At 48.3% G+C, this 26,185-nt stretch overlaps 11 protein-coding genes across 11 annotated transcripts; 5 read left to right on the top strand and 6 right to left on the bottom strand.

Annotated features, from left to right (window-relative positions):
- Window positions 1–1,019: 1,019 nt before the first annotated feature.
- Window positions 1,020–2,990, top strand: BP5553_04054 (Transporter protein Smf2; the record flags this gene model as incomplete). The annotated part of the gene is made up of 5 exons (XM_032012677.1): window positions 1,020–1,445; window positions 1,505–1,735; window positions 1,791–1,873; window positions 1,922–2,089; window positions 2,138–2,990. The coding sequence occupies 5 exons, from the start codon at window positions 1,020–1,022 to the stop codon at window positions 2,988–2,990; spliced, it is 1,761 nt and encodes a 586-aa protein (XP_031872370.1).
- A 684-nt stretch (window positions 2,991–3,674) lies between these two features.
- BP5553_04053 (Uncharacterized protein) lies at window positions 3,675–4,622 on the bottom strand (the record flags this gene model as incomplete). Its single annotated transcript, XM_032012676.1, has 1 exon — window positions 3,675–4,622. One exon carries the CDS (start codon window positions 4,620–4,622, stop codon window positions 3,675–3,677), a length of 948 nt encoding a protein of 315 aa, XP_031872369.1.
- A 2,785-nt stretch (window positions 4,623–7,407) lies between these two features.
- BP5553_04052 (Uncharacterized protein) lies at window positions 7,408–9,375 on the bottom strand (the record flags this gene model as incomplete). Its single annotated transcript, XM_032012675.1, has 7 exons — window positions 7,408–8,087; window positions 8,136–8,378; window positions 8,429–8,503; window positions 8,558–8,598; window positions 8,650–8,981; window positions 9,037–9,237; window positions 9,301–9,375. 7 exons carry the CDS (start codon window positions 9,373–9,375, stop codon window positions 7,408–7,410), a joined length of 1,647 nt encoding a protein of 548 aa, XP_031872368.1.
- Window positions 9,376–9,852: 477 nt separating this feature from the next.
- Window positions 9,853–11,039, top strand: BP5553_04051 (Cytoplasmic tRNA 2-thiolation protein 2; the record flags this gene model as incomplete). The annotated part of the gene is made up of 2 exons (XM_032012674.1): window positions 9,853–9,956; window positions 10,007–11,039. The coding sequence occupies 2 exons, from the start codon at window positions 9,853–9,855 to the stop codon at window positions 11,037–11,039; spliced, it is 1,137 nt and encodes a 378-aa protein (XP_031872367.1).
- A 155-nt stretch (window positions 11,040–11,194) lies between these two features.
- On the bottom strand, window positions 11,195–12,286 carry BP5553_04050 (Mitochondrial carrier; the record flags this gene model as incomplete). Its single annotated transcript, XM_032012673.1, has 4 exons — window positions 11,195–11,433; window positions 11,485–12,086; window positions 12,149–12,223; window positions 12,270–12,286. The coding sequence occupies 4 exons, from the start codon at window positions 12,284–12,286 to the stop codon at window positions 11,195–11,197; spliced, it is 933 nt and encodes a 310-aa protein (XP_031872366.1).
- A 557-nt stretch (window positions 12,287–12,843) lies between these two features.
- On the top strand, window positions 12,844–14,130 carry BP5553_04049 (WD40 repeat-like protein; the record flags this gene model as incomplete). Its single annotated transcript, XM_032012672.1, has 2 exons — window positions 12,844–12,975; window positions 13,030–14,130. 2 exons carry the CDS (start codon window positions 12,844–12,846, stop codon window positions 14,128–14,130), a joined length of 1,233 nt encoding a protein of 410 aa, XP_031872365.1.
- A 228-nt stretch (window positions 14,131–14,358) lies between these two features.
- Window positions 14,359–16,055, bottom strand: BP5553_04048 (Uncharacterized protein; the record flags this gene model as incomplete). The annotated part of the gene is made up of 2 exons (XM_032012671.1): window positions 14,359–15,657; window positions 15,720–16,055. 2 exons carry the CDS (start codon window positions 16,053–16,055, stop codon window positions 14,359–14,361), a joined length of 1,635 nt encoding a protein of 544 aa, XP_031872364.1.
- Window positions 16,056–18,130: 2,075 nt separating this feature from the next.
- On the top strand, window positions 18,131–18,687 carry BP5553_04047 (Uncharacterized protein; the record flags this gene model as incomplete). The annotated part of the gene is made up of 2 exons (XM_032012670.1): window positions 18,131–18,202; window positions 18,268–18,687. 2 exons carry the CDS (start codon window positions 18,131–18,133, stop codon window positions 18,685–18,687), a joined length of 492 nt encoding a protein of 163 aa, XP_031872363.1.
- Window positions 18,688–19,124: 437 nt separating this feature from the next.
- On the bottom strand, window positions 19,125–20,576 carry BP5553_04046 (Small subunit of ribonucleotide reductase; the record flags this gene model as incomplete). Its single annotated transcript, XM_032012669.1, has 4 exons — window positions 19,125–19,744; window positions 19,799–20,132; window positions 20,206–20,469; window positions 20,547–20,576. 4 exons carry the CDS (start codon window positions 20,574–20,576, stop codon window positions 19,125–19,127), a joined length of 1,248 nt encoding a protein of 415 aa, XP_031872362.1.
- A 649-nt stretch (window positions 20,577–21,225) lies between these two features.
- BP5553_04045 (PH-containing protein) lies at window positions 21,226–22,201 on the bottom strand (the record flags this gene model as incomplete). The annotated part of the gene is made up of 3 exons (XM_032012668.1): window positions 21,226–21,802; window positions 21,862–22,076; window positions 22,127–22,201. The coding sequence occupies 3 exons, from the start codon at window positions 22,199–22,201 to the stop codon at window positions 21,226–21,228; spliced, it is 867 nt and encodes a 288-aa protein (XP_031872361.1).
- Window positions 22,202–23,113: 912 nt separating this feature from the next.
- Window positions 23,114–25,881, top strand: BP5553_04044 (uncharacterized protein; the record flags this gene model as incomplete). The annotated part of the gene is made up of 2 exons (XM_032012667.1): window positions 23,114–23,144; window positions 23,273–25,881. 2 exons carry the CDS (start codon window positions 23,114–23,116, stop codon window positions 25,879–25,881), a joined length of 2,640 nt encoding a protein of 879 aa, XP_031872360.1.
- Between the last annotated feature and the right edge of the window lie 304 nt (window positions 25,882–26,185).

The following is a 26,185-nucleotide window of genomic DNA, read 5'->3' as shown; positions in this document are numbered from 1 at the left end:
GGGGTTGGGGCAAAACTTGGGGATGTGAAAGGCTGGGTACTTTGGTTTACGACGAGAGTTTCTCCCTTGTATTCTGATACCTTAACAAATTTGCGTGGCGCTGCATGGAAAATGGCGTTTTGATCGAGCAGAATGCTTCTGGATGAGGGTGTGGATGTGGATGAGATATATCCGGCCATCAGAATGGGTATTCGAGGCATGGCACTGGTGGCATATGGAACGGTGCATGCATATATTACATATAAGAAGCTTTGCCACATTTACCCCGTGCCTTAATATTTTACTTCTCGTTCCCCCTTTCTTGACGTTGATCTCGACCTCGACCTCGGAGGAGTCATTTGTGATATTCCCAAATACTTGCTTTTTATGAACTGCATGGATGATGCCGAGTTGCTAGCGCCGCGAAAATCCCATCCCACATCTGCCACCTCGGGATCTCGACTTTGGAACTCCGGGGGGAAGACTAATACCTTACCTAAAGTAAGTAAACACAACCTATTACATTGCGGTATATTACATTACATATCTTGGTACTGTGCCAGCCTCCGTAGTACCTATGGCAGCGCAAGAACTGCTCCGCATGATTCCGATAATAGCAAACGGTGATGATCGTTCGCAATCCGGTGAAGTTTCCTTGCCACAACGCCACGCCCTGATTTGCTGGCTGCTAGGCATCGGGAGAAACCGCAGCGGCGTGCCAACGCTCGGCGGGGTTTCAACGTCCAAGCCAGAGCCGGAGGAAACCTTCGCGGGGCAGTGGTACGTACTTTGCCGCTTGGTACCTACTAATAGTAGTAGTAGCAGCCCAAGTACGAAGTACTGCATATTGTATTATCAGCCCAAGCCCTTGGTTTGGGTTCAGCTAAGTTCCCGCTTGTGTTGCTTTTCTCAACAATCTCAAGAAATCCTTCCCTTCTATCTTCCGCTTCCCGATTGTTTATTTGCAGCTCTCTGTGTGACGATATCTGGGACAACCAACACCAACGCCAACGCCAGCATCACCATCAACACCAGGCACCATGAACTGCCCCTCTCGCACCGACGAGCCAGAGGGCACCGGCTTCAACCAGAATCCCAGCTCGCTCTCTGCCGATCTCACCACTAGGCAGGATCTCAATGGCATGGCGAATGCTCGCGTTTTACGGAGGATATCGAGTAGTGAGGTTCGGGCCATGGAAGACCTTGAACCAGACCGCGAATTGCAGGAGGATACAAATAAAGGGCATGCGGTGGTGAAGGGGGTGGCCGCTGGAAAGATCCAGGCGGCGAGCAGCCCCAGCGATGCTCATGGGAGCAGGGCTGGGGCAGAGGGCGGCGAGGGGAGTGGGAGCGCGCATAGGAGTGCCAACGAACGACGGAGATACCACAATTATGCTGTAAACCGCTTCATGAGAATTCGAAAGTTCATGGTGAACTTCGCCAGATTCATTGGCCCCGGATTCATGGTAGGTAGCCCTCCCAGTACTCACGTACGTACCAGAATAGAAATTAATTCTCTGTCTAGATCTCCGTAGCATACATCGACCCAGGAAACTATGCCACGGATGTTGCTGCTGGTGCGAGCTACAGATTTAAGCTCCTCTTTATCGTGCTGATGTCCAATATCTTCGCTATATTCCTCCAGACTTTGTGCATCAAGCTTGGGAGTATTAGCGGTCTCAACCTAGCCGAAGCCTGTAGGGCATTTCTTCCGGGATGGCTGAATATAATGCTCTATGTCATGGCGGAAGGGGCGGTAGATCTTCCCTTGCTAGCCAACAATATATGTGTGTGTGCTGACGCGTGATCAGATCATTGCTACAGATATCGCCGAGGTTATTGGAACAGCCATTGCAATCAATCTTTTGATACCCCAGATCCCATTGGTTGCAGGGTGCGCTATTTCAATCGTCGATGTACTCCTTATACTACTCTTCTATAGACCAAATGGGTCTATGAAGGGACTCCGGGCGTTTGAGTTCTTCGTTATGGCACTAGTGCTAGGCGTTGTGGTTTGCTTTTGCATCCAGCTGAGCTTGATTAAGGATACATCTATAGGGGAGGTCTTCCGAGGGTATCTTCCATCTTCGGCCATTGTGCAGTCTGACGGGTAACTTGATTTCCTTCTTCAGAAGATATAAATCACTAATGTCAACAGCCTTTACCAATCTTGCGGTATTCTTGGCGCTACCGTCATGCCTCACAGCCTTTACCTAGGAAGTGGAATAGTCCAACCACGCTTGTTGGAGTACGACGTCAAGCATGGCCTAGCAAGCCCATCTAATGAATCGGACGGCATCGAAAAAGAGCAGTATTATCCTTCCCTGCCAGCCATCAATTTCTGCCTCAAGTACTCCATCGCCGAACTAACAATCGCACTATTCACATTCGCACTGTTTGTCAACAGCGCCATCCTCATCACCGCGGGCGCCTCTCTCTCCTCGGACAGCTCCGCAGCGGGTGCCGACCTCTTCGGGATCTACAGCCTCCTTTCATCTAGTATAGCCCCCGCAGCAGGAACGATCTTCGCTCTCGCGCTTCTACTCTCCGGCATCAGCGCCGGCATCGTTTGCACGATCGCAGGACAGATGGTCTCAGAAGGCGCGTTGAATTGGACGATCAAGCCATGGCTCCGCCGCTTAATCACGCGAAGTATCAGCATCACGCCTAGTATCATCATCGCTGGCGCCGTCGGCAGATCAGGACTCAATGCTGCGTTGAACGGTAGCCAGGTCGCCCTCAGCGTCGTGCTACCGTTTGTTACGGCGCCGCTTATCTACTTCACCTGCAGGAATAAATACATGACTGTTCGTGCGAGTCATGGACCGAGAGGTAATGGCGACGAGGCCGATGCTTATAGACTCGATAGTACAGGGAGTGACTCACTGGCACCGCAACCGACGAAAATGAGGAATAATTGGTTCGTTGCTGCTTGTGGTATTATTATTTGGTTGGTTATGGCAGTTATGAATGTCGCAAATTTGGTCCTATTAGGAAAGGGCCAGGCATAGACGATGTTGTCCTTCAGAAAGGAGGAAGTTGGCTTGGTGATTATTACCAGTATATATATCATCTGCCTTTAAGCTTCTGAACGGGACAGCATAGGAACTCTCTCGCGGTGGAACAAAAAAGCGACATCTAATATTGTTGTATTAGTGTTGTTCAGAGTTGACATTGACAGACACTTAGTATATTCGCAGAATCCAGGGGCAGAGCCTCTTTAGCATTGGGGGATACAGAAAAGCAAGTTGTAGCAGGTCTAGAATATTGTTGGGACTTTCTACCAGTTAGTACCCTTCTTTTACTGCCTACCTAGATATAGATAGATAATAGATAATTTATGCTATTTCTCAAACGGAGGGGTCCGGCATCCGATGTATACACTGAGTGAACATCCTGCATTTTCCTCCAATGGCTTAGTTCCGAAGACGGGGATGGAAAATGCTCGTATTAAGATCTCCACGTCCAATACACTGTTATTATACACAATTTTAGGTATATCTAGAGTTACCAGCTGCGGTCCCTTAACGCCCATGCTAACCCAATGATCCTAGCAACATGTAATATCGACGAACAAACAAATAAAAATATATGAACACCTCCCCTACGAGTCCAACCAGCTATCTCAAGGCGGCCTTCCTGTACAATTGCCCCTTTCATGTTAGGCACGTTCTCCCAGCCTTTCCTCTCCCGGCTCACTTTCTCACAAATTGTTGATTCATCTCGACATCATTCTGTTTCTTCGGCATCAACGCCATAACAATGCGGCCAATGATAGTCCTCTTGGCGATTCTCAAAGCGAGGTTGTCTCGCTTGGGTTGGTGTCGATAGGCTGTATTGTTGCCGTTATATTCCACGCTATCAACACTCTCCGCCGTCCTAAGCTGATCTTTCTTGGGTAGCTTTTGCAGCGTGAGGCCGACGGCCTCGTATGTAATCGTGACGATGAGTTCTTCAATCAGTGCGACGCAAAGCAAGATCGTGGGACTCCCACCAATGAGACTGAACTTCGAGTTGTGCGCAAAGGTGCTGATACAGCTGTACATGAGGCGGACGAAGAGGAACGGGAGCGAAAATGCCACGGCTAATATAATGCGGTGTTCGCCAGCGTCGGCGTGGGAGGCCGAGAAGGATATCAGGACTGTGGCCGCAATGGTGACGACGTATGACACAATGAATAGGATCGTCCCGACTTTACTCAGGGTCTGCGGTTGGTATGTTCCTCCAGGCTGCTTGAGGGCGTCGCTTGCTTTGACGCCTCCCACAATGCCCAGGATCACCCCGACGGTAATGACCGTCTCAATGAACTTCAGGTGCTTGCTTGTGACAAAGGTTTGGTAGTTTTTGTTGATACTATCCACGAGCCGGCTAAGGAGACCGAGTGTGGCTAACATGAGGGGAGAAAAGCCGACATTCGTCAAGATGGCGCTGCCGGTGTACAAGCCGATATTTGTAGGGTCGTTGATGGTTGCTAGTTCCAAGCTGCCGCCGATGATTCGAGACAGCGAAAAGGCAACGAGGAAGTACCAGCCTGCGCTACGGCCGAAGCCATGGCGGACGAGGAGAAACACCGCGACGATGAGACAGGGTACGTAGGCGGCGATCTCGAAGATGGCGAGTCCATCGCGGTAGGTGAGGGTCATGATGTAGGGAGTTTTGCAACAGGGAAGAACGACTGCGTTCTGTTTCTTGAAGTTGAAGAGAAATGAAGAGGAGAACAGCAAAGGCAATAGATCGAGGACTTTGAGAAGGATGCGATATGAGATGTAAATAGAAAAGGCTCGTCTTATATACGGACGTAACTACACCTACCCTTCCCCAACATGTCTGGATCAGAAACGCGCTGTGCAAATTGCGGCGTGGCCGTGTCCATGATCCTGCTTGATGATCCTCATGGTTGGGACCGTTGCGGTACACAGTACGTTGCTCAGCCTTAGCACAGGAGTAAGATGGCGTCGTATTTTAAGCCCGTCAGCCCAATGCCGGGCCAAGGGCGGGGGGCTCAGAGCTTCTTTTTCTTGGGGCAGCCAATGACAATGATGACTTGCTTTCGTCCGTTAACTGCAGACCCTGGAACTGTGACTGGAAGCGAGCGGCAAACAAGCTACTCCCAGGTTTCCCAAACAGGCAATGAAAAAGCTTAACGCTCCCTGAAACTTCAACTCTCTCCTCGAGCCTAAAAGCTTGAAAAGACAATAAACCAAATGCTATTATCGGGGCTCTGCTAGCGCACATAAAAGCCGCGTACGATCTATGTCGTGTCCAAGGCTAACATGCACATTGCTATCTCGCTTGGGTATGCTGTGCGAAGCCCGCATACGTAGGTACAGTACGAGTAGCGGATGTTCCACTGGCCGTCATTGTCGCTCATACGAAGTAGTCCGATGTCGACTTCGAAAAAGACAAGGAGATCAAACGTAGCCTTCACGGATGGAACATACCGTGGCTGTCGGGCAACTACGTGGGCTCCTCAATTATGCCCCCTTCCCCTTGTGGAAATTAAGTTGCCGTTCGCAATTCCTTGGAGGTACGCTGACGTGTACTGTGGCGGCACCCCGATAAGGGAGACTCCATTCGCAGTTTTTGGCGATCGGTTCAACGGCCAAGCACAATTGCCAGTCGCCTCATCCAACCACAGCTCAGATCTTGCTGCAGCGGTATTGGCCCATCGGGCAGGACGGCAACTCGGGATAATATAATTTCAGCTCGTAAACCTACAGAATCAAGTGGTTGCTATTGCAACGTGAGCGTTCGTCTCATCTTCATATGGCACAATTTTTTCAACTGATCCCCCCTCTGAGTAAGCCCAGCAGTAGGATGGTCATCTCTCATAAGCTGCCGACGTATAGGTACCTATGTTGTTAATGTTAGGGAAGTGCTAGAGGAGGTCTTTGGAGAAAGATAACTTATTTTAAGCTGATCTTCCCCCCATCATATATGCCTTCTAGCTGTTGGTATTTCATACATCAGCAAGATCTGAAATTTCACTTCTCACGTTCAGCTAATCATTACTTCAGTTGGGTTTCACCAAGTCTCTTGTTTTCCACTTTACTCCAAATCCGAGCGTCTACTCTTCACATTAGCTGTTCGTGCAAGACGACTTACAATGGTATCGGAAATCAGCCGAACAGAATTTAGGCTCACACACCTACGTCGGGGAAAATTACGAATTACCTAAAATCTAAAATCGCTCTAAAAAGGTCAATAAACAGTATTTTAGAGACTTTCTCCCTTGTATCAAAGTTAGATCATAGAAATATATTTAAATAAGTTAATAATAATTATAACTACTGTTTTGATATCGATTTAGAATTCGCGTTGATTTATTTTTTCCCCCGAAGTAGCTGTGGGAGCCTAAATTCTGTTCGGCTGATTTCCGATACCATTGTATCGTGCCTTTCATTTACCGCCACATTTTTAAAATCGATAGCGATACGCACAACACGCATGTCACGCCACAGAAATATCTCCATCTAGTGAGTAAATAGGATGGATTACAAATGACCTATTAAAATATTCTATGGAATAGCGAGGATTTTTTGGAATAATCATTACGTTTATTTTCAGGGACAAATGAAGCGGCACCGAGCGTGGTAGTCGTTGTATGTCGGTACCTTAAACCACCCCTCTCACGAGTATCCCATTTACTAACACCAACCGCATCAGACTCAAAGCTCTCCCCCGTTTATTTTCTTTTATAGTTGCTGGCCAATCTAAGCATGAGGGCATCGAATTGGTAGACGAAGTATAATGATCGCGAGCGAAACGAGTCCATCAAGTGTCAAGATACACTACTATATGTCGATGTTAGGGTTGCGGGAATGGTAGCAGCATGTAGCATAACAACTTATCCATTTAGGCACTTAATGGTAGGTTTTCTCATGCGCCATAGAGCAATAGCGAAGGGTATATGGCTGCCTCTTAATCGAAATGAAAGACGAATGTGGTATATCGGAAAATACCACGCTTGCATACCAAGGACGCAGATTAATCAGATTAACGGACTAACTGGGTGAGCCTCGGGATCTACGTCTCTGACTTTATTATATTTATAGTCGATCATCCTCAACCTCTAGGAACCCCGCTTTGTTCACAAACTGTGGGGTCGGTATTGAAGCAGAATCTTTTTAAGACCATGTCAAGGCAGGCTATAGAGGCTCGAGAAGTATGTCTCGTCGCTCTCGAGCATGGGCACATTTACTACATATCGTAGGAGAACCGAAAATAAAACTAGATGGAACGAGTAATAATAAAATTTGAAAACATATAAATAATTCTATTCAGCCTCAAGGTATCCGATGATAGTACAAATGGATTATTGCACCTCTCAACATTGCTCAGCCGATAGGGCATAAATCCGTGGCCTATGATGCTATTCACGCAAACATAGTATTACTAGTCCCGTACGCCAGTCCCCAACACTCTTAACTAATCTTTATGGGTACCTCCCACAAGCTTTCCCCGTTCCTCATCACTACCATCATCTGACCACCGATCACCATCTTCGCCAACCGCGAAAATGGTCTCTCCATCAAGACTATCCCGAGGGATATCCTTCGCCGTATTGGCACCTGGCGGAGGTTTCGTCGTCTTCGCCCCGGGAGCGGGATCATACCTCGGTCCTTCTTGGCCGGCCTGTGTCCTGTCGCCTCTATGTGCCGCGGAGCTCTCAGGATCATCATCATCCTCATCATCTGCGCCAAAATCCGCAATCTCGAAACCTTCATCATCCTGTGCCAATTCATCACTCATAGCAAACCTCCTGTTATTCGCAGTCGGCCTCCATACATAAGCGATGAAAATGACGTCTGCGAGATATACGAGATTGACCCAGCCGTCGAGGATAAACCAACGGCTCTTCCAGTGGAAAGGAACGAAATCCGGGTCGGAGGCTGAGGCGAATGTGAAGGAGTTGAAGAAAAGAAACCCGAAGATTACCAGAATCGAGATTAGGATGCACCACCATAGTTTTCGGTACATCATTTCTTTGACAGTTTGTTTGCGCTCTTTGAGGTCTTTCATGGTTGCGTTGAGGGAGTTAAGTGTCCAGATGTAGAAAGCAGTTAGGGTTCCTACCAGAGGGAGAATGGCCAGTAGGATGAGTGGACCTAGGCGGAGTTAGTACATCCATATATATAATGAGTTAATTAGCTTACCAGCATGTTCAGGCGAAACCGTCAAGCTGGTAATTGCGGAGACCAAGCTGAACACAAAGTGTGCTGCGGCCAGATAGCGGACATAAACCATAGTCTTGCCTAAGCTAGGTTTGACAACCCCATATCCCATGCAGACGATGAGGACAAGGAAGAAGGAGAAAGAATTTCTGCCTGCATTTAATATTGCAACTATTATCATCAGTGCTTTCGAGCCAATATTGGATCCATTGCGGTTGAGATAATCTAGGGGGCATTAGCGATGGTCATTCATAGCACATAAAGTATATATGTACCATAGAAGCCCCAAGTCATCAACATCTCTACAACTAAGAATATGATGATGGCAGTGATATAGTTTTGAACCGGTACTGAATGAACAATTAGTCATTCCCAAGCAAGGTTTCGGACCAGCATTCTCTCACATATATCGCGTCTGTGTTGAACGTAAAGGAACGCCCAGAACCTAAAGGGAATTTTAGCACCTCTACTTTCAAGTATTATCGATTCGACTCACGCTCCAACAACCGCATACACAATCGTGATACCTCCATAAAATGGGAGTTTAGCGATCTCAGAGGCAGGCAGCTCCCCATACGCATTTCGAAATTCGATAACAGCCTTATACTTTGCATCTGTCGGGGAGAAGGCGGTCGTCCCTACACAATAGTAACCTGTCTTCTTGATAGCGTAATTCATCGGCCCCCCAGGATCCTTTAAATGCACGGCCTTAGTTACAATCATATTCTTCGAAACGTCAGTCGCATTCGGCGCCAAGATAAATTCCCCAGTTTGATTGCTGTTGCAGTATTCGTTCCTGATGGTCTCTTGATCGCAGATATATTCTTTCTATGGTTAGAGTTAGCATATTTCCGGATTAGCGGACAATAGATTGGTTTGGTACCGTAAGAGAATCCGGTGTTGGGTAGACACCTATGAGGTTGTAGTCTTTCCATTCGAAAATAACCATGCTCGCAATTGGGTCTGCATCACCCTCTCCCTCCTGCTTTATCCATTTGACAAGTATATGTGGATTCACTGCTCCTCCCCATGAAGCTTTACTGTACATCCCGGCGCATACTTGTCGGTTTTCGTTGGATTGATCCTGCTGAAACATTAGCATAAGCACGCAAACTAGGCTCGTGGACGCTTCTGACGGCCAACTGACCAAAGTTGTCTCCAAGGCTTGGGCTGCCATGCACGACAGCCCAAGCACGAGGGCGCCATGGAGCCAGCTCCTCATCGTTGCTGATAGCCTCGTGGGCCGAAGGAGGTTCTTCTAGGATTTCAGGAATCTGCGGAGCTGGGCTTCGACGTGAAGGGGTTGTGTGGTGCAGATGGTATGGATATGGCCATCCAGGTTAAGTCCGCCGGGTGCGATGAAGGCTTGCAAGCTGCAGCTATAGTAGTAGCTGCGGAAGCCGTGATGTAAATCAAATTTGTATTTGTATTCAATTTCGTGCCTCTGGTCTCGAATCGGCAACCTGGCAACGTAACACTCTCGAGATCCAAGAGGCGCAGGAGCTTGGGCCGGGGCTGTACCGGCCGGTACAGTAATCCAGCGCACGGACGCGAGGCGGCGCAAAAGCCTTGTCAAGATTATATTAATCGCGAGTCCCGGCTTCGCGGTAACCAAAGTACACAAATGGTCTACGTGCTGAACAAGGTCATCTGGTGCTGACTGTAACACGAAAGGACTTTAGGTTGTCTCTCGGAAAGGATGTCTGGAGCTGAAATCACAGAGGCGGGCGCTGAAAATGCCCTGTGCAAGAGATGCCATCAATATCCTATCACCCACCAAATTCGCTCTGAGCATGTCTGCAAGTCCGTCCTTCCTATCCCTGTTTGAGAAACATTACTGATTTTGTCTCCAGGAACTGTTTTATTCAATATGTCATGACTAAAGCCGTGAAGCGTATGGAAACCTACCGGGTACGAGGGCCATCTACACAAGTTCGAAAACTTCTATTACCCTTTTCGTTTGGACCTTCATCGGCGTCCTTGTTATACATGTTGGATCAACATATCCAAGGGCAATTTGATCGCAGGAGGCGTGCTGCGTATGAGCTGTATGTGGTTCACATAGATCTATACCTCGACCCAGCGGATCGAAAGGATGCCTCTGAGTTGCTGGAGAAATACGAGGCCCGTTTTCCCAGGCATACATACTTGAGTATCGGGCTTGAAGAAGCTCTCCTTCTAGATGACATAGATTGGAAGGCTTTGAATATAGAGCGGCCCCCAGAAACAGATGTCCAAAGACCTGCTGCAGAAAGACTTCAGCACCTCCTAGGGTCTATGTCGTCGGCTACATCACGGGCTGATATTGCATCCACGTTACTCACACGCCTCCTAGTGGATACTGCGAAGAGAAATAACTGTGACAGTGTTCTATTCGGCGATTCAACTACCCGACTCGCCGAGAAGACCTTGACAGAAACTGCCAAAGGCCGAGGGTTTGCGTTGCCATGGCAAGTCTCGGATAAGGCATCGCCATATGGCATTGCATTTAACTACCCTCTACGAGATCTTCTCAAGAAGGAGATCGTGGCATACACTACCCTGACAACGCCTCCTCTTTCGGACTTGGTCATTTATCAAGAGCCTTTGTCCCACATATCTGCTTCTTCGAAATCGACAACGATTGATGATCTGATGGCACAGTATTTCCAATCTGTTGAAGAGAATTATCCAAGCATCGTGGCAAATGTCGTGAGGACATCAAGTAAACTCCAATCTCCGACCACCGATGATACTACAGAGTGCGGCCTTTGTGGACTCCCCGTCGCCAGAGGAACCGATGGTATCCATGGCTGGGGAGGAGATCAGAACCCAGGATCGCAGCCCACGAACGAAAACCGCTCTGGTATTCTGTGTTATGGATGTTCGAGGTCTATGAATAGCTAAATCGCATATGCTTTGGAAATGGTGAAAAATATATGAGCATGGTACACCCCCCGACCTCTTAGCTCCGGCAAGGATTCCAACACCTCCAAATATGCAGTTTTGGATATATACAAGATGGGAAACAAATAGTGGTACGAGCAGGAGGCATTCATACCCTACAAATTATCATGGATGGACGAAGGAATGATCCGGTCCTCAAGCTTCCGCATCAGCTTATTGGTCTGTTCCGCCAAGCTTAGCGTTAAGATGGTATGGGGTAATATTCTTGCCAGATGTGGCAAGAAACCCTTGTAGATAGCAAGGAATCCCTCAGTCCGAACCGTCTTTGCAAGACAATCAAATACACCTTCATAAAGGTTGCCGTTTTGATTATACATGCGAGACATTATAGTATCTGCCAATAGTCAGCCATGTATACAAAAAGCAATTGGAAATATTTACTCACCAGGTGGATGCATCACGCAGCACACCACGAAGCCACTTGCAGTACTGCTTGCCAGATGAAGTGCTGGCCCTTCCTCCATTCCGAGATGCTTTACTAACCTCCTTTTCGCGAAGAAGTATGTTGGTAGCTGAACCGAGCTTCCAAAGCCTGTTCGAACCATAGCTGCCCCAACACCTCTATAGAGCCCACTAATCCCCTCCCCCTTGTATATTTGTCTCATCCCATCCACCGCATTTTTGTACGTATGTTGAGTCCCCACCGGAGCAAACTTCGAAAAGCTCTGCAATCTTGTCTTGACTAGGAAGAACGGGCTTCCACCCGCCGCGCCCAAAAGGCCAGATGATGCGCCAGCGAAGACATTGACAGCGAGACTTTGCGTCCCTTTATCGGTGAAGATCGCAGATGTGATCGTCTGCCGTATAGGTTCGTAGAAGCCTAATCTGCAGCCATTAAGGATGATTTGGTAGATATACGCCGCGCCGATTCCGCGATAGATGCCCCGAACCCCTTCATTCCGTATGATGACTGAAACGCCGTGGACCGGACCTTTGTATAGTCGTGGTTGTAACCCTTTTTCTTGAAGTTCGCCCTGCAGTTGCATGCTTTAACGACGGGTATCAGCGTGGTTCGGTATATGTGATTTAGTATTGCAAAAGTTTCTCACCGAATCTTCACAGTCTCGAATGGATGAGTCGCTGTCACAGCTCCACACGCAGCAATGCCGCCAGCAAGGAAAGCTCTGCGACTGTTAGCTGGATGTTACTGCCTTTGAACCTCGACCTTACCCTACTGTTGTTGACATTGCGAGCTCAACTTCCCTTCGGAGGGTGGAAGGCGTCCCTCGTTCCCTTAATTATTATCGCGGCGCCAGTTTACAAAAAAGTCTGAGACCAATATTCCAAAGGAGGGAACGGGCGGGTTTATGAACGCGACTGCTCGAAACCTGATTCTGCGCTCCTCCTCCGAGGTTTGTAAGGTCTGGGAACAAATTATTATAAAAAGCCCGGCTTACTCGTACTATATCACCGAGATCTGCTAGGTACTCACTAGATGCAGGTTTCCCGTTCCGAAGCCGGCGGGCAGGGAGGTGATGCCAGTTACCCGAGTCTTGGTCACATGACAAGGCTAGCTCATCTGTAAGGTAGACCCCTGGATGTACTTTATGATTTATGCTTCCTTGTTCGGAGCAGCCACGGTCCAAAACGCGGAGATAGAGATCAATCTTCAAAGGCTTTGATTCTGCCACGGAAAACCCACGTGATGGCCATGTATTTCAATTAAAATTAAGCTGCCTGGCTGGAATTATTAATATCATCCTTGGACGTCAAGACCTAAATTCATTGGAGACAGCGCTTCACGATGTCCTCAACACCTATGGCGATTGATTCTCCCATTGGCCCAAGTGCTCGAGCAAACACCGGGGCTCCTTCAAATGGAATCCCGAATACTTCCAAGGTCTCCGACGTGATATCACTCTTCCGGCCAACTAAGGTATGAATATGTCCCCAGGCACAGCTTAATGGGAAAATTGCTAATGATACCGAGCTCTTCCGCCGAGACCCCTCTGCTAAAGACGCTGGCAGAGCACACTCAACCCATGCTCCTATCCTCTCCATAGACTTCAGCGATGAAGGGGACTTTCTTCTCACGTCAGAAAGTGATAATAGCATGCAAATATATGATGTCCACAAGGGGAAACACCATAAGACATGCTTGAGTCAAAAGTATGGCGTAATGCATGCTATGTTCACACACAAAACGAAGGATTCTGCCCCGTGCATTATTCATTCCAGCACCAAACTAAACCGTAAGCCCACCAGCAAAATTACTGCTTCAGAAGCTGATGTTTTATTAGATACTATCAGATATCTCTCAACCCATGATAATTCCTATCTCCGCTATTTTGAGGGACATGAGAAGAACGTTACATGCCTCTCTCTTCACCCAGGCCAAGACAACTTCCTTTCTTGTAGCGAAGATAATACAGTTCGTATCTGGGACGCCGGTACCAAAAATGCATGCGGAAAGCTTCATCTGAATGGAGGCTATCTGGCTGCATGGGACCCATCCGGCAATGTATTTGCGGTAGCCTCGCCCACGTCGCAGTCAATCCTCCTCTATGACTACCGTAACTTCGATAGAGAACCGTTTTCCACCTTTGATGTCTTGCAACACTCACAAGAAATAAACCCAAGCTCTATCAGCAAAGGTTGGAACAAACTCGAATTCTCCAACGATGGGAAGCACCTGTTGCTCGGAACGACTGGGCAGGGCCACCTGCTCCTCGATGCATTTGATGGGCACCTAAAAGCCGTGCTGCGTCGGGAGAGGGGCGGAGCGAGGCGTTTGGGCGTCGGCGACCATAATCCTGATCATATCGATCGTCATTCGAGCGAGTTTTTATACCCTAGTACCGGTGATTGCTGCTTTACACCTGATGGCAGATATGTAATCAGCGGGGCGAGAAGGGAGAATGTGTTGGTATGGGATACACTATCTCCTGCCCCGGACAAATTACTTAGACCTGCCCACGAATTGGAGTATACGGGTGACTCGGGGGTCATTGCGTTCAATCCGAAATACAATATGTTCGCGACGGGTGACAAGGAGGTGGTGTTCTGGGTTCCGGATATGAATTTGGCGTAGTACTCACACAGCATTTCGTTTGAGCTCTGACTAGATATCCAAAATGGTTGGGTGAAATGGCGTTTAGAAGGTCGGAAAAAGGATGATCGCCTTTCGCACTGTTGGTGTTCCGTGATATACCTGTTACAAACTGGTCGTCCGCTAAGGAAAGCTCAACTTTTCGCACAGTTTTATGAGACAATCAGAATTTTGTATCAGTGTGCTTATTGTCGAATATTTCTCTATATTTTATTCTATGTTACTCTCCGTTTCGCACGAGTCACGGTCGTGCGCCCCTCTCCTCTGCTTCTCTTTCCCGACCAAAGACCTTGTCGTCGAACACAGCCAAATATCAGGCCCTATTTCTTCCTCAGATGAACGATTCTCTTCCACAGTTGTCTCGACCTCTTTCGCCACACTGCGATTACTACTTATAGTAGTCGTCTTACTCGCCCAGCCATACAAAAACACGGATTTATTTATGGTTGACAGCGAATCCGCCAATTTACCCGCGATAGGAGGCAGGTCAGCAATGAGAACCGGGATATCCACATCCACTATCTCAATGGGCAGAAGCCAAGTTTTCGGAATCTCATAATCCGATAGTTTTTGAAATTCCTCCAATCTTTCTTCTAGAGTTAACTGAGAATCACCAGAGAGATCTATGAGCAACTCCACGCGTTTCTTCTCAGTCGTTGTGCCAATAACTTCGACAATCTCTTGCATCCTCACAGCCGCTTCCCGTGTACATACCAGCTTCCTGGATCCGCACGCAGGCCACAGGCTATCCGGGAGAAGTTGCTCTTCAGCTTCCATCTCCCTCTGTCTGGATATCATTTGATTGTGCCAATCTTCAGGCTCTACACGACCATGCGATAGGTCACTAGCAAAAGCCAGTAGGATTGTGCAATCCACGTTGAGCACACTAGTAAACGTCTCGAAACGATCTGCAATGAGGCTGTCGAGAACAGTCGCCACAGGGGGGCCAATGGGCCATTCCTCCGAGGTCTGCACAGTCACACCCAAATTCCGTATTTTCTGCAATACTTTAGCTACCTCCTTTGTCTGAGGCGAACTCGATATTCTCGGCAACACAAGGCGGACTTTAGGATGGCGATATCTGACTCTTGTCGCGCGGGATGCCTTAACCAGCGCCTCGACTTGTTTCAAAAGACCTTCTGCCTCGTCAGGATCATCACTATCTCCTTCGCTTTCCTCGCCAGAGGACTCCACCCCCACCCAACCTGCCTTTGCTAAATCCCATATAATTCGTTTCTCAGTATTCGATGAAACCTTAACCCATTCCAAGCCATCCTGACACACAATATCTACCAGAGCGCTACATGTCCTATGTTTAGCTCCCGGTTTCGAGATCTTCCCATTTATGTTGGGCGTTTTTTGGCCGGGTGTCCAATAGAAGCGCCTGCTCAGGGCTATGATTCCTGTACAGGATTTCGCAGTGTTCCAGACCGCATTATAAAATAGGAAGTTGGATGATTTCAGGGAGTGAACGGTCTTGTTATTATCGGAGGATTCCTGTTTTGCAAGCTGGAATAATAAATAAGTTAGCACTCAAGGAGGAATGTAGAAGTGATTTCGGATTGAGTAACCTTGTGTATTAATTTCATTTCTGCCTGAAGACCACCTTTGAATGTCCGCAATTCGACGTTATTCGCCTTATTTCTCTCCTTTAGGTATGCTTGAAACTGTTCCAATTCATTCAATAGTAATCTGCAGCGCTGCTGCATATCCAGAGCAAGTGCCTCCGGATCGACTTCAAAGCTGGCCTCTGGCGTAGAACTAGCCTCGGTGGACCCCGTAGCAGAGCATGCAACAAAGGGTCGGCGATCTGTTAAATCTAGGCTTTCCATTTTCCGATCGAGCGAATTGTGGTTTCGCGAGATATCGGGATCAATCTTCGTATCCATGACCACGTTGCCGTCCATGGCTATCGCGGGAGACAGCGTAATGTGTTTCCCAGAAACTGCAATCTCTATTTTGTAGGATTGCAAAAGCAGTCATGGCGAGCAATGATGCTTAAGACGCAGAGATATTAAACATTTGCAGCCGTCCAGAAGCTTCGATATACTGTCATAGTTCGAGTCACAGGGCATTGGTGAAGAGGCCCCCACCTCAAGTTCCGTCGCGGGGTTGGGAGGGAAGGCTTGGCGAGCCGACCTATTTAGGTATTCTTCTTAGTCGGGCCCGGAGCATTCTTGCTATGGATAATCTTTTTGCAGCACATACAACAGCAGTATTTGGGGATATAATAGATATGTAGGTAAGGTAGGTGCATAGAGTAGATCTTCAAATATTGGTACATTAATACTTGTTAAAAGTTTATTTACCGCCTTGAGCTGGCAGTTGTTGCTCTTGGCGACCTGGCATTGTCCACAGCACGTGATATAAACCCCTTTTGTTTTCAATAAGGTCACTCACTTGTGCGTTGTAAATCGAACTAAACAAAAATTTCCTTCAGGTGTAACTGCTGTCCTGCGGAGTTCTGCCAGTTATACTGCCAGGCGGCATGGTTTCGTTGCGTTACGACCACTCACCACCTTTTGATTCTGTCACGACCTGTAACCCTGATATCTTCATTTGCTAGGCAGCATCTATTTCGTTGCGTTTCGACCGCTCATCACTTTTAGTTCTGCCAGGTGGTTCTGCCAGGCGGCATGATTTCGTTGCGTTACGATAGCTCACCCCCTTTTATTCTGCCAAGTAGGTATTACACTAAGTGGCAAGTTCATAGTGAGCACTAGTGTCTACTCGGTGCCCTAGATAAGAATTAAATTGGGGAACTTGAGGGAAAAGGGAAGAAAGGAAGAGCATTAGACAGTGATAATACAAACAATATTTCCTCCCTATAAATATCTTAATTTAAAAGCAGCTATCCAGGTGAGATTTTGGCGCGTTTGATTGTCTTTTCTGGGCTTTTGACATTTTGATAGAAGTTAAAAATTAAGCTAAAAATTTAGCTAAGGCGAGACCAAAGGAAATGGACAGTCGTTAGGCCGGTATGCCTACTTAGGGGGGCTTAAGTATCTTTCAGGTGCACACTTGCGTAGGGCCGATTATTGGGATACTCGTTGCACATAAGAGCTCTTTATCCAAAACACCGGACTTGATATTTAAATAGTTTGAATATACAAAGCATATATTCTATATACAGTCCAATTTTGGAAAAATGGCCCAAGAATTGAAAGAATAATAGTAGGAGCTCTTAAATTAATTAACTCTGCATTTCTTAAGCCAAAAGTCCTATTGATCGGCCACTAAGCCTATACCAAGGACTTCTTCCATGCCCTTGATATTAATTAGAGACACCAACATATTTAAGTTATGTTCTAGCGGTTCTGTGCTCTAGACCACTTGATCCGCTCAGGCTCCACTATGCCGACTCCAGTTATTGCGGTTCACCACTGAGTAGACACCGAAATCAGCTTCCCGTATTCATAGACATATCCGACTAAAGCCTGCCCAATTCTTCCCGTTACTGTGGGGGACAAAGCAACCCGAATCTCCCAATACTTTGCACCTGAATTTGATCCTCTCCTCTCTAGGTATTTCGGAAATGGCCGCCCCATAGAACCCAAGAGCTTGAGGTATACATTCCCTGTATGTGTTTCCATTCCAAATATTGACAATCGATCGTTAAAAGGAAGAATATGGCAACAATATGCCGAACAAAATTTGGAACAAAATTTAATAGTAGGTACCTGCACTGGCTAGATTTAGATTCCACGGGCCATGAAGTTAGATAGCGGTGCTTAGGATTGAGTTGGATGTTATGAGCTGGGGAAGGTTGATACGAGATGTTGGTTGGAGCTCGCTTGTGCGACTCCCCACATTCTCAATCTTCAGCCTTGCTTGGTGCGGATCATCCTCCCCACCACCATCTAAAGAACACAGTGTACCACCTAAACTCACCGAGAGCACCTTCCATAATATCTCGAGTTCACGAGAAGCTCTATACAAGAAGGCATCCCTACCTATCTTCCCGGACGACGCACAATTCAACATGCCGACATTAGAATCAGCCCAATCATGGCTCACACAATCGACCCTCCTCCTACAAGCCCGCCCATTGACTGTACGTCTCTATTCTCTAAAAGTTTATATTACTGTTACAACACACTAACTACCCCCTCGCTATAGACTAGGATAACAACCAAATACAGCCTTCCACGGCAAACCAAGTCCAAATCTACCCAACCTCCCAGCTCCAAAACCAGTTCCGAAGCCGCTCCCCCAGCTCCATCCCCAACACCAGTCGCAACCCTGACCCTCAAGACATTCGATCCCGTGTCCGGCACGACATTAAAGTACAAGACAGATAAAGCGGCGGAGGTGGGGAGGCTGGTGCAGATTATGGGACGATTGGCAAGGCCGATGGCTGGGCTGCCTGAAGTAAAGGAGGACGCTGTGATGGGTGAGGGTGGGGAGGGAGCGGCTGCAAGCGGAGTTGCGACGCCAACTGTGGAGGCAGAGAAGGTGCCGGCGGCAGGGCAAGGGGGGAAGGTGATTGCTGGTGGAGGAACTGGTGGAAAGAAGGGCAAGAAGAAGGGGAAGAAATGAAGGCGCAGTCAAGGTTGTGATGGCTGTCATAGTTTGCATATTTAGAGCATGCATGGAATGGCGTTCGGATGATAGCATGGTAGGCCAACTGGTTTACCAAGATGAATTGTTGACTTCGAGTCTACTTTTAGAAGCAGCATATCACAGTATGCAAAATATAAAGCTAGGTATTCAGGAACATGTTCATTTCTGCTCTACTGCTCTATACTATCTTCGTTATCCTATTCCACCTTCATCATCCATAGCCCCAGTAGACTCCCAAACGCCTTGTATAAAAATAACAAACCCTGGCGAAATAGCCAGCGCGTTGCATCTGGCGATGTCGCCATCTATGCAACGCAATCTTATGCTGAGAAGAGAATAATATGCAATGCCACAATGTACAGATGTGATATACCCAACGCCAATAGTCAAACATCAAAAGTATTAGAACACATCTAGAAGTCTTCATCAAAGTTGAAGTCTCCACCATTTTCTGCCTTGGACTCGGCTTGAGCAACTGTATCCTCGTGCTTCTTTTGTGTGCCGGCCATTACTCCGGCTTTCTGGTAGTCACCAACACGCTTCTCGAAGAAGTTGGTCTTGCCAGCAAGAGAAATGTTCTCCATAAAGTCGAATGGATTGGCCGACTTGTAGACCTTGTCGTTGCCAAGCGCGACCAGGAGACGGTCGGCGACGAACTCGATATATTGTTTCATAAGGTTTGCGTTCATGCCGAGGAGCGCACAGGGAAGAGCCTCAGTTAAAAATTCTTGCTCAATTTGAACTGCCTCGGTGATAACATCTTCGACGGCTTTCTTGCTTGGGCGGTGGTTTAAGTGAGAGAATAGAAGGCATGCGAAATCGGTGTGGAGACCTTCGTCACGCGAGATAAGTTCGTTGGAGAAGGTAAGTCCGGGCATCAATCCACGCTTCTTTAACCAGAAGATGGATGCGAATGATCCACTAAAGAAGATGCCTTCAACTGCGGCAAATGCTACAAGACGTTGAGCGAATGTAGAGTCCTTGTCCTCGATCCATCGAACTGCCCAGTCTGCCTTCTTCTTGATACAGGGAACTGTGACGATGAGTTAGATCATTTCTAATTTCCAAATTACGGATCCAAACTTACTGGTGTCAATGGCGTTGAAGAGATATGTTCGTTGGGCTTGTTCCTTGATGTATGTATCAATGAGGAGGGAGTATGTCTCGGAGTGGATATTCTCCATCATGATCTGGAAACCATAGAAGCAACGAGCCTCCGGTACTTGGACTTCCCCGCTGAAGCGCTCGACAAGGTTCTCGTTGACGATTCCGTCTGATGCTGCGAAGAATGCAAGAACGTGGGAGATAAAATAGCGTTCGTCGTCGTTAAGCTTTTGGTTCCAATCGTGGAGATCTTTCGACAGATCAATCTCTTCCGCGGTCCAGAAAGATGCTTCGGCCTTCTTGTACATCTGCCAGATCTGTAGGACGGACAATTGTAAGCTCGGATCAAAACACTTTACGCGTGACGGACGCGTCGAAGACGCGACTTACCTCGTGGTACTTGATCGGGAACAGGACAAAGCGGTGGGGGTTTTCTCGGAGGAGAGGCTCATCCGCCTCCTCGGGCTTAAGCGTTGATGTAATGGCAACCGCCTGTTCTTTCTTGGCTTCCTCAACGACTGGTTTCTTGACCTCGATGTCGTCCATAATTGGCGCGTCGGCGTTCAATGGGATGTTCTCCTTCCCGGCGGACTCAAAATTGAGCTTCTTGACAGGGGAGTCACCCATCTTTAGGCTCTCAATTGCAGATGCTGCCTATTGAACCATGAAGTTAGCAATGGGAACGACGCGACGGCGAGGAGAATGTGGCCGTGGTGGCAATGGAGTCATACCGTTTTCGAGGGAGTGATCTGAGTAGTCATGATGATGACAGATGAATCTAAGTGTGTAATTGGGCGACGGAAGAGGAGGTGAAACGATATATTACAGGACAAGTGGGTGTAGGTGTTGATGTTGTGTTGAGGGAAGGAGGAGGACGCGAGGTGGGCTTTAAAGCTATATTTTACGTCACGTGCAATCGATTAATCGCGTACCGGAGACGCGTCTTGAATTAAACAAAGCGCGAGGCTGGGAAGGTTTTCGGCCAGTGAGAAGCCGTTGCCAGCCCCAACTTTGCTTGACAAGACTTGGATCCTGGTCAGTCTCGTAAGTAGACTGGTTTCTTCAGCGCGTAGGAGTCATAGTCTCCACTGTCTACGTAGATACGGGATTTTTCACGGTTGCTAGACTCTCAATCCTCCGTACGACGGGGCTATCCATGATTATTCAGGCTTAGCTACCCATGAGTAATTCAATTCAATTCATAACAGAAGTGAAATGGACCGATTTCTTCTAGGTAGCAATTGCTGTTCATTATAAGACCATTCTAGATCCTGGGTATCTACACATGCTAAGCACCGCTAAGAAAGAAAACCAACAAATCCCATGCTTATCTGCCGAGCCGGAAAGGCACAACAATAACAGACGCTAACACCCCATTCCCCAATGCATATTCGAAACCAATGCCAGCAACTAACGTCTGCTGTTTTGAATGGCAGATTTATCTCGGCGAGATCCATCATGAGGTGTGTTTGGCAGAGGGGCGGCTTCGCGGCTGTCCATTTCATGGCCCTCGTGTCCTTGTTCGACGTCTGGTTGCTTCCTTTTGCTTCCGAATCCACTGAACCATCCGCTCTTCTTCTGTTCCGGAACTCTTGCCTGCTGAGTATCCGCAGATCTGCCGTGCACGTTGTCTCGTCCCGATGTGCCTCCTGAAGTGTATTGGGGTGGTGGGCCGAGTTCCTCCCTCAATTGGCGATCGAATTCATCGGGGTCTGTAGCATCGCGTGAGGGTGTCCTTTGGCCTTGTTGTTTGAGAGCCTTGGCACCCTTCTCACGGAGATGCTTCTCGAGAATCACAGCATTCCTAGTGTTTGCTCTAAATAAAGCATCGGCCACATCGCCCAAAAAAGGAATCAACCCTACTGCGAAGTCGAGAATGATATTGAACATCATCTTAGCCTGTACGTCTTTGGGAAGTCCTCCTTCCACTTTCTGGCATGATCGGAGAACCATCATAGCCATGAATGCGTCAAGACCATCGCCAATCCTATCAGAGAATACAGGTTAGTATGCATTGCGTATCACGTAAAAGGAGTCTAAACTTACACAGGAACAATTGCAATAAGACTGCTCCATCCCATGCGAATGCCACAACAACTAAAAAGGCTCATATCTAGGCGGTAAGCCCTGCGTTTGACCTTCGTGAGCACCTTTCCATCGTGTTCCGAGATGCCCGGTGGCAGAGCCTTACGCCGCTTCTTCGTCTTGTTCGATGGCCGGCCATCTAATCGGGTTGCAGGAACGGTCTCGAAATAGGGATCCTATGTAGATGTTAACCAATGAATGCGCGTGTGGAACAAGAAAAACTTACATCTTTCCCGAAGTTGTTCTGGAGAGTCTCCCCCAAGACTTTCTTGCTGATGTACTTTGCTACTAGGCTCGTCATGATTGCTGCTGGCACGTTGATGAAAGATAAAAGTAAGGCAGGTCGTTGACCTTAAGTAGTCAAAGTGAGCTGTGTCAAGAGCCGGAAGGACTATGCTGGCAGTGGGTGGTAGCCGGAGTTTGCGTTATGCGTTGAGCTGTGTCTCCAGTTGACTGGATGGCGATGGTTTATCTTTGGTTTCGGAAGCCGCTCAGAGCGGTCGCTGCGCTAATAGTATCGACTCCTGACCGTTTCTCGTCGCAGACGTCGAGTTATTTTTGTATCTAGAAATCAAGTGGCAAGCAGAGCTCTTTTGTATCCCAACCGATGCAGAGATCAATTCGGACACCAGTCGCGTTCAGGTTCAACAGCGGATTGTAAATGATCCCTGTTTATGCTGCTCATCGTCATTCCACGAAGCTGTAGCCAATTAACGACGCGATTCGCCCTTCGCAGTATTCAGCCACATCTTGCACCGCCATAACTGCACCGCCACACCGCCACAGCGCTTTGTCCGGAACGGGGCCGTCGGCCCCATCATAGAATTGGTGCCTTAGGCCTATATTGCGGAGTGGTCTCGTTGGCACCGGCGATCGATGGATGGCAAAGCGCATTAGCAGCGGCAGTGGTCTAGGCAGTCCAGCCCAGACCAGTACAAACAACAAACACCAAACACATATCAACTCGTAGCTCTTGGCTACTACAACATCACCCTTAGCCATCGCGCGCAGCATCCATTTGCCACCTACCGGCAAGCCCATTTCCTCCCCAAGACACCTCCTGGCAAGAGCTTGCCATACCTTAGCTTCGGGGTCATCCCGCGATCAAGCAAGTGCCACTCGCTGTCAGCTATCTCGCATCACTGGGGTGACTCCGCGTGCTCCCCCGCCATACACATTTGAGTCGTGGATATGCTGGCAAAGGGCAAACAACATGACAGAGACAAACCTGACGCTAGAAGAATGTAAGTTCTGCAAGACCGCGGGAAAGATTTGAGTTGCGCGTCTCCCCGGAGCCTACTCCAACTGCTACTGAGCAGAGCACCTGGAGAGCTCCCGCTGTGCAATGCAGAGCTAATAGGTTACTGCTCAGGGCTGGACGATCTTTGTGTCCGTTTTATAATAAATCTCCCGGAGGATGATCTCAAGGACATTCCTCGAATATGCTTCCAGGTCGAAGAAGCACAATGGTTCTACGAGGACTTTATTCGGCCTCTCAACCCATCACTTCCTTCCATGTCTCTCCGCAATTTCTGTCTACGGATATTCGCCCATTGTCCTCTGCTATCACCTTTCTCTCAAGGACATCATATGCGAGCTTTCGAAGATTTCCTGGCGTATAAAACACGGGTTCCGGTGAGAGGCGCGATTATGCTCAATGACAATATGGATTCGGTCGTCTTGGTGAAAGGCTGGAAGAAAGGCGCTAGCTGGAGTTTCCCGCGAGGCAAAATCGCCAAAGACGAGGATGACTTAACATGTGCCATCCGTGAAGTGTACGAGGAAACCGGTTTCGACCTGCAAGCCGCAAATTTGATGCCCGAGGACCGAGACGTCAAATCTATTGAAGTCAGCATGCGTGAACAACAAATGCGGTTGTTCGTTTTCAGGAATGTGCCCATGGATACCCATTTCCAGCCTAGGACACGGAAAGAGATCAGCAAGATACAGTGGTGGCGATTGTCAGAACTGCCAGCATTCAGGAAGAAGGGCCAGCAACAACCGGAGGCCCCTTCAAACTCCAATCCAAACAAGTTCTATATGGTTGCCCCATTTCTAGTGCCACTCCGGAAATGGATTATCGAACAAAAAAAGAAGGATGCGAAGCGAACGACGAGCAATCAATACTTGTCAGCTGGGATGAGCCATGATGAGATCTTGACAGAGGAGGATCAGGGAGCAGAGTCGATCGCTCAGCCATCTTCCTATGGAAAACGTCCTGCTCCAGAACTCGACACATTGGAGGGAGCAACCGCTGCGCTGAGTCGTCTTCTCAAGATTCAACCTCCAACTGAAGGACTGCAACCTGAAGCGACTTCTCAGCCATCGGCAGCAAAGAATTCCGGAGAAGCGTTGCTTGCTTTACTGCATAGCAAGCCGACAACAAGTGACCAGTCAACCCCAATCAATGCACCCCAACACACGCCCTTAGAGTATGCAACCATGCAGCCACCGATGCCTGGGAGGCCTCATCACCCCCATACGCGTCCTCCAAACATTCCGAGCATGCCACCACCGCCAGCGTTCCCAGTTCAAAATTCTTTCACCTACCGCGATCCGAGTTCCCAGAATGGCCACCATACAGGCCATATTGCAGACTTTCAGCCATCCCGTAATGGAGACTCACAAAATCTTCCAAGGGCTCAAGAGAATCTGCGTCCTTATCAGCCACATCTTATGCACCCTCAACCTCTGCCACCTCATGTACAAAGGGCCGTTTTTACAGGTGGGCCTGTACATTCACCGGCGATTCCACAACCTGTTCAGCAACATCAACCACATGTCCATCCATCCTCTACTGTCTCAGTGACGGTGAGTAATCCTCAGTTCCCTGGCCTCCATGCGCCAATGGTTCCATCCTCGATTACCCAGACTCCGGAGCTGCCCAATACAATAGCCCAGGCTCCTCCGGCTCCAGAACTTACGAGTCACTCCCTAGCACTCCTTAATGCATTTAAAGGCAGAGATCAAGCTAGTAGTGGTTCTTCTGTTTCCAAAGAGCTCCCTTTACGAGGATATGCAGAAGATCCAGCAGCTCCACGGACTCACCTACAAGAACTCCCTGCGGGCGAAGCTCACCGTCCTTTGGCAGCTGGGCCCTCTACTGGGATGCAACCGAACACCACGGTATTGTCGCCCGGCACACTCCCGCCACGACAATCTATTAGTGACTCACAAAGGTCGGCTCTCCTGGGAATTTTCAAGAGTCCAACAGCCCAGCCAGCATCACTATCAAAATCCTTCGCTGCGAATGCACTTCCTACCACTGGGACGCCCTCCGCAGTCGAGCTATCTGCCGTAGAACCTCTCTCTACCAATGCCCCGACGACCTCTGTTTTACTTAACGATAAACGAACTCCAGATCACGTGGCAAATATTAGAAACATGACTGTGCCAAATCCAGAATCCAACCGAGCATTCAGGCCCATGTCAATTCTATCCCGTCCTCAACAAGTGAAAAATGAGGAAGTCCAAACGAAAGCGTCATCAGAGCTCACAGGCCAGTCCGTGTTGAATGGGCCCGCAACGAGCACGAATGCCAATGGGCAGGCAACTCAGTCTCAAGGAATGCCATTCAAGCCCCAAATTCTGAAACGACCTTTGCCTGGCCCCTCGGGAGTGCCACAATTCTCATCTGTTATTTCTCCCTCTGGCCCTACCTCGCTTCCGAAGACATCTCCAGACCGCCGTCCAATCCAATCCACAGATCAGAAACAAACACTACTTTCTTTATTCGGTAAACCCCAACCGACCGCACATTCTCCCCAACCGACCGCACATTCTCCCCAACGACAGGATGGTTCGTCTTTAGGGAATCCAATGGAACTGCCTGCTAAAGCTGCAGCAAGATCTAGAGTAGGCAGTCTTGCATCTGGTGATGGGGATATCTCGCGCCGTGGGAGTAAAGACTCTATATCACCAGCGGATAAAGGCTTTTTGTTGAGCTATTTAGATGCTGTTGCTAGCGGGAGTCAACGGTAATTGGGGGGTTGAGAAGCTTTGTATCAGCTAGCTTGACTAGTATCCGATGTGACATGAATTGTGGTTCGCGATGGATATCGTGGGAAGGTTCTAAGAAATGACTATCACCGTAAGCGCTAGAGCTCGTTTTGCTCTGACTGGTTAGGAAGGCTGGCTAGCGAAGAAATACCAATAATCCAAAGATATCCCTTGACACTGTACTCGCGCTTATGCCTTCCCAATGATGAGAGTTTGTTTGTAGACCACTAACAACTTGTGGTTGTAATAGAGACTCCCCTGGCCAGGTCGGTTAATGTCCCTGACC

This window comes from Venustampulla echinocandica, assembly GCF_003357145.1.
Source record: "Venustampulla echinocandica strain BP 5553 chromosome Unknown scaffold_1, whole genome shotgun sequence".
Lineage (NCBI taxonomy): Eukaryota > Fungi > Ascomycota > Leotiomycetes > Helotiales > Pleuroascaceae > Venustampulla > Venustampulla echinocandica.
Note: the sequence above shows the minus strand (reverse complement) of the source record. Positions and strands in the feature narration are given on the sequence as shown.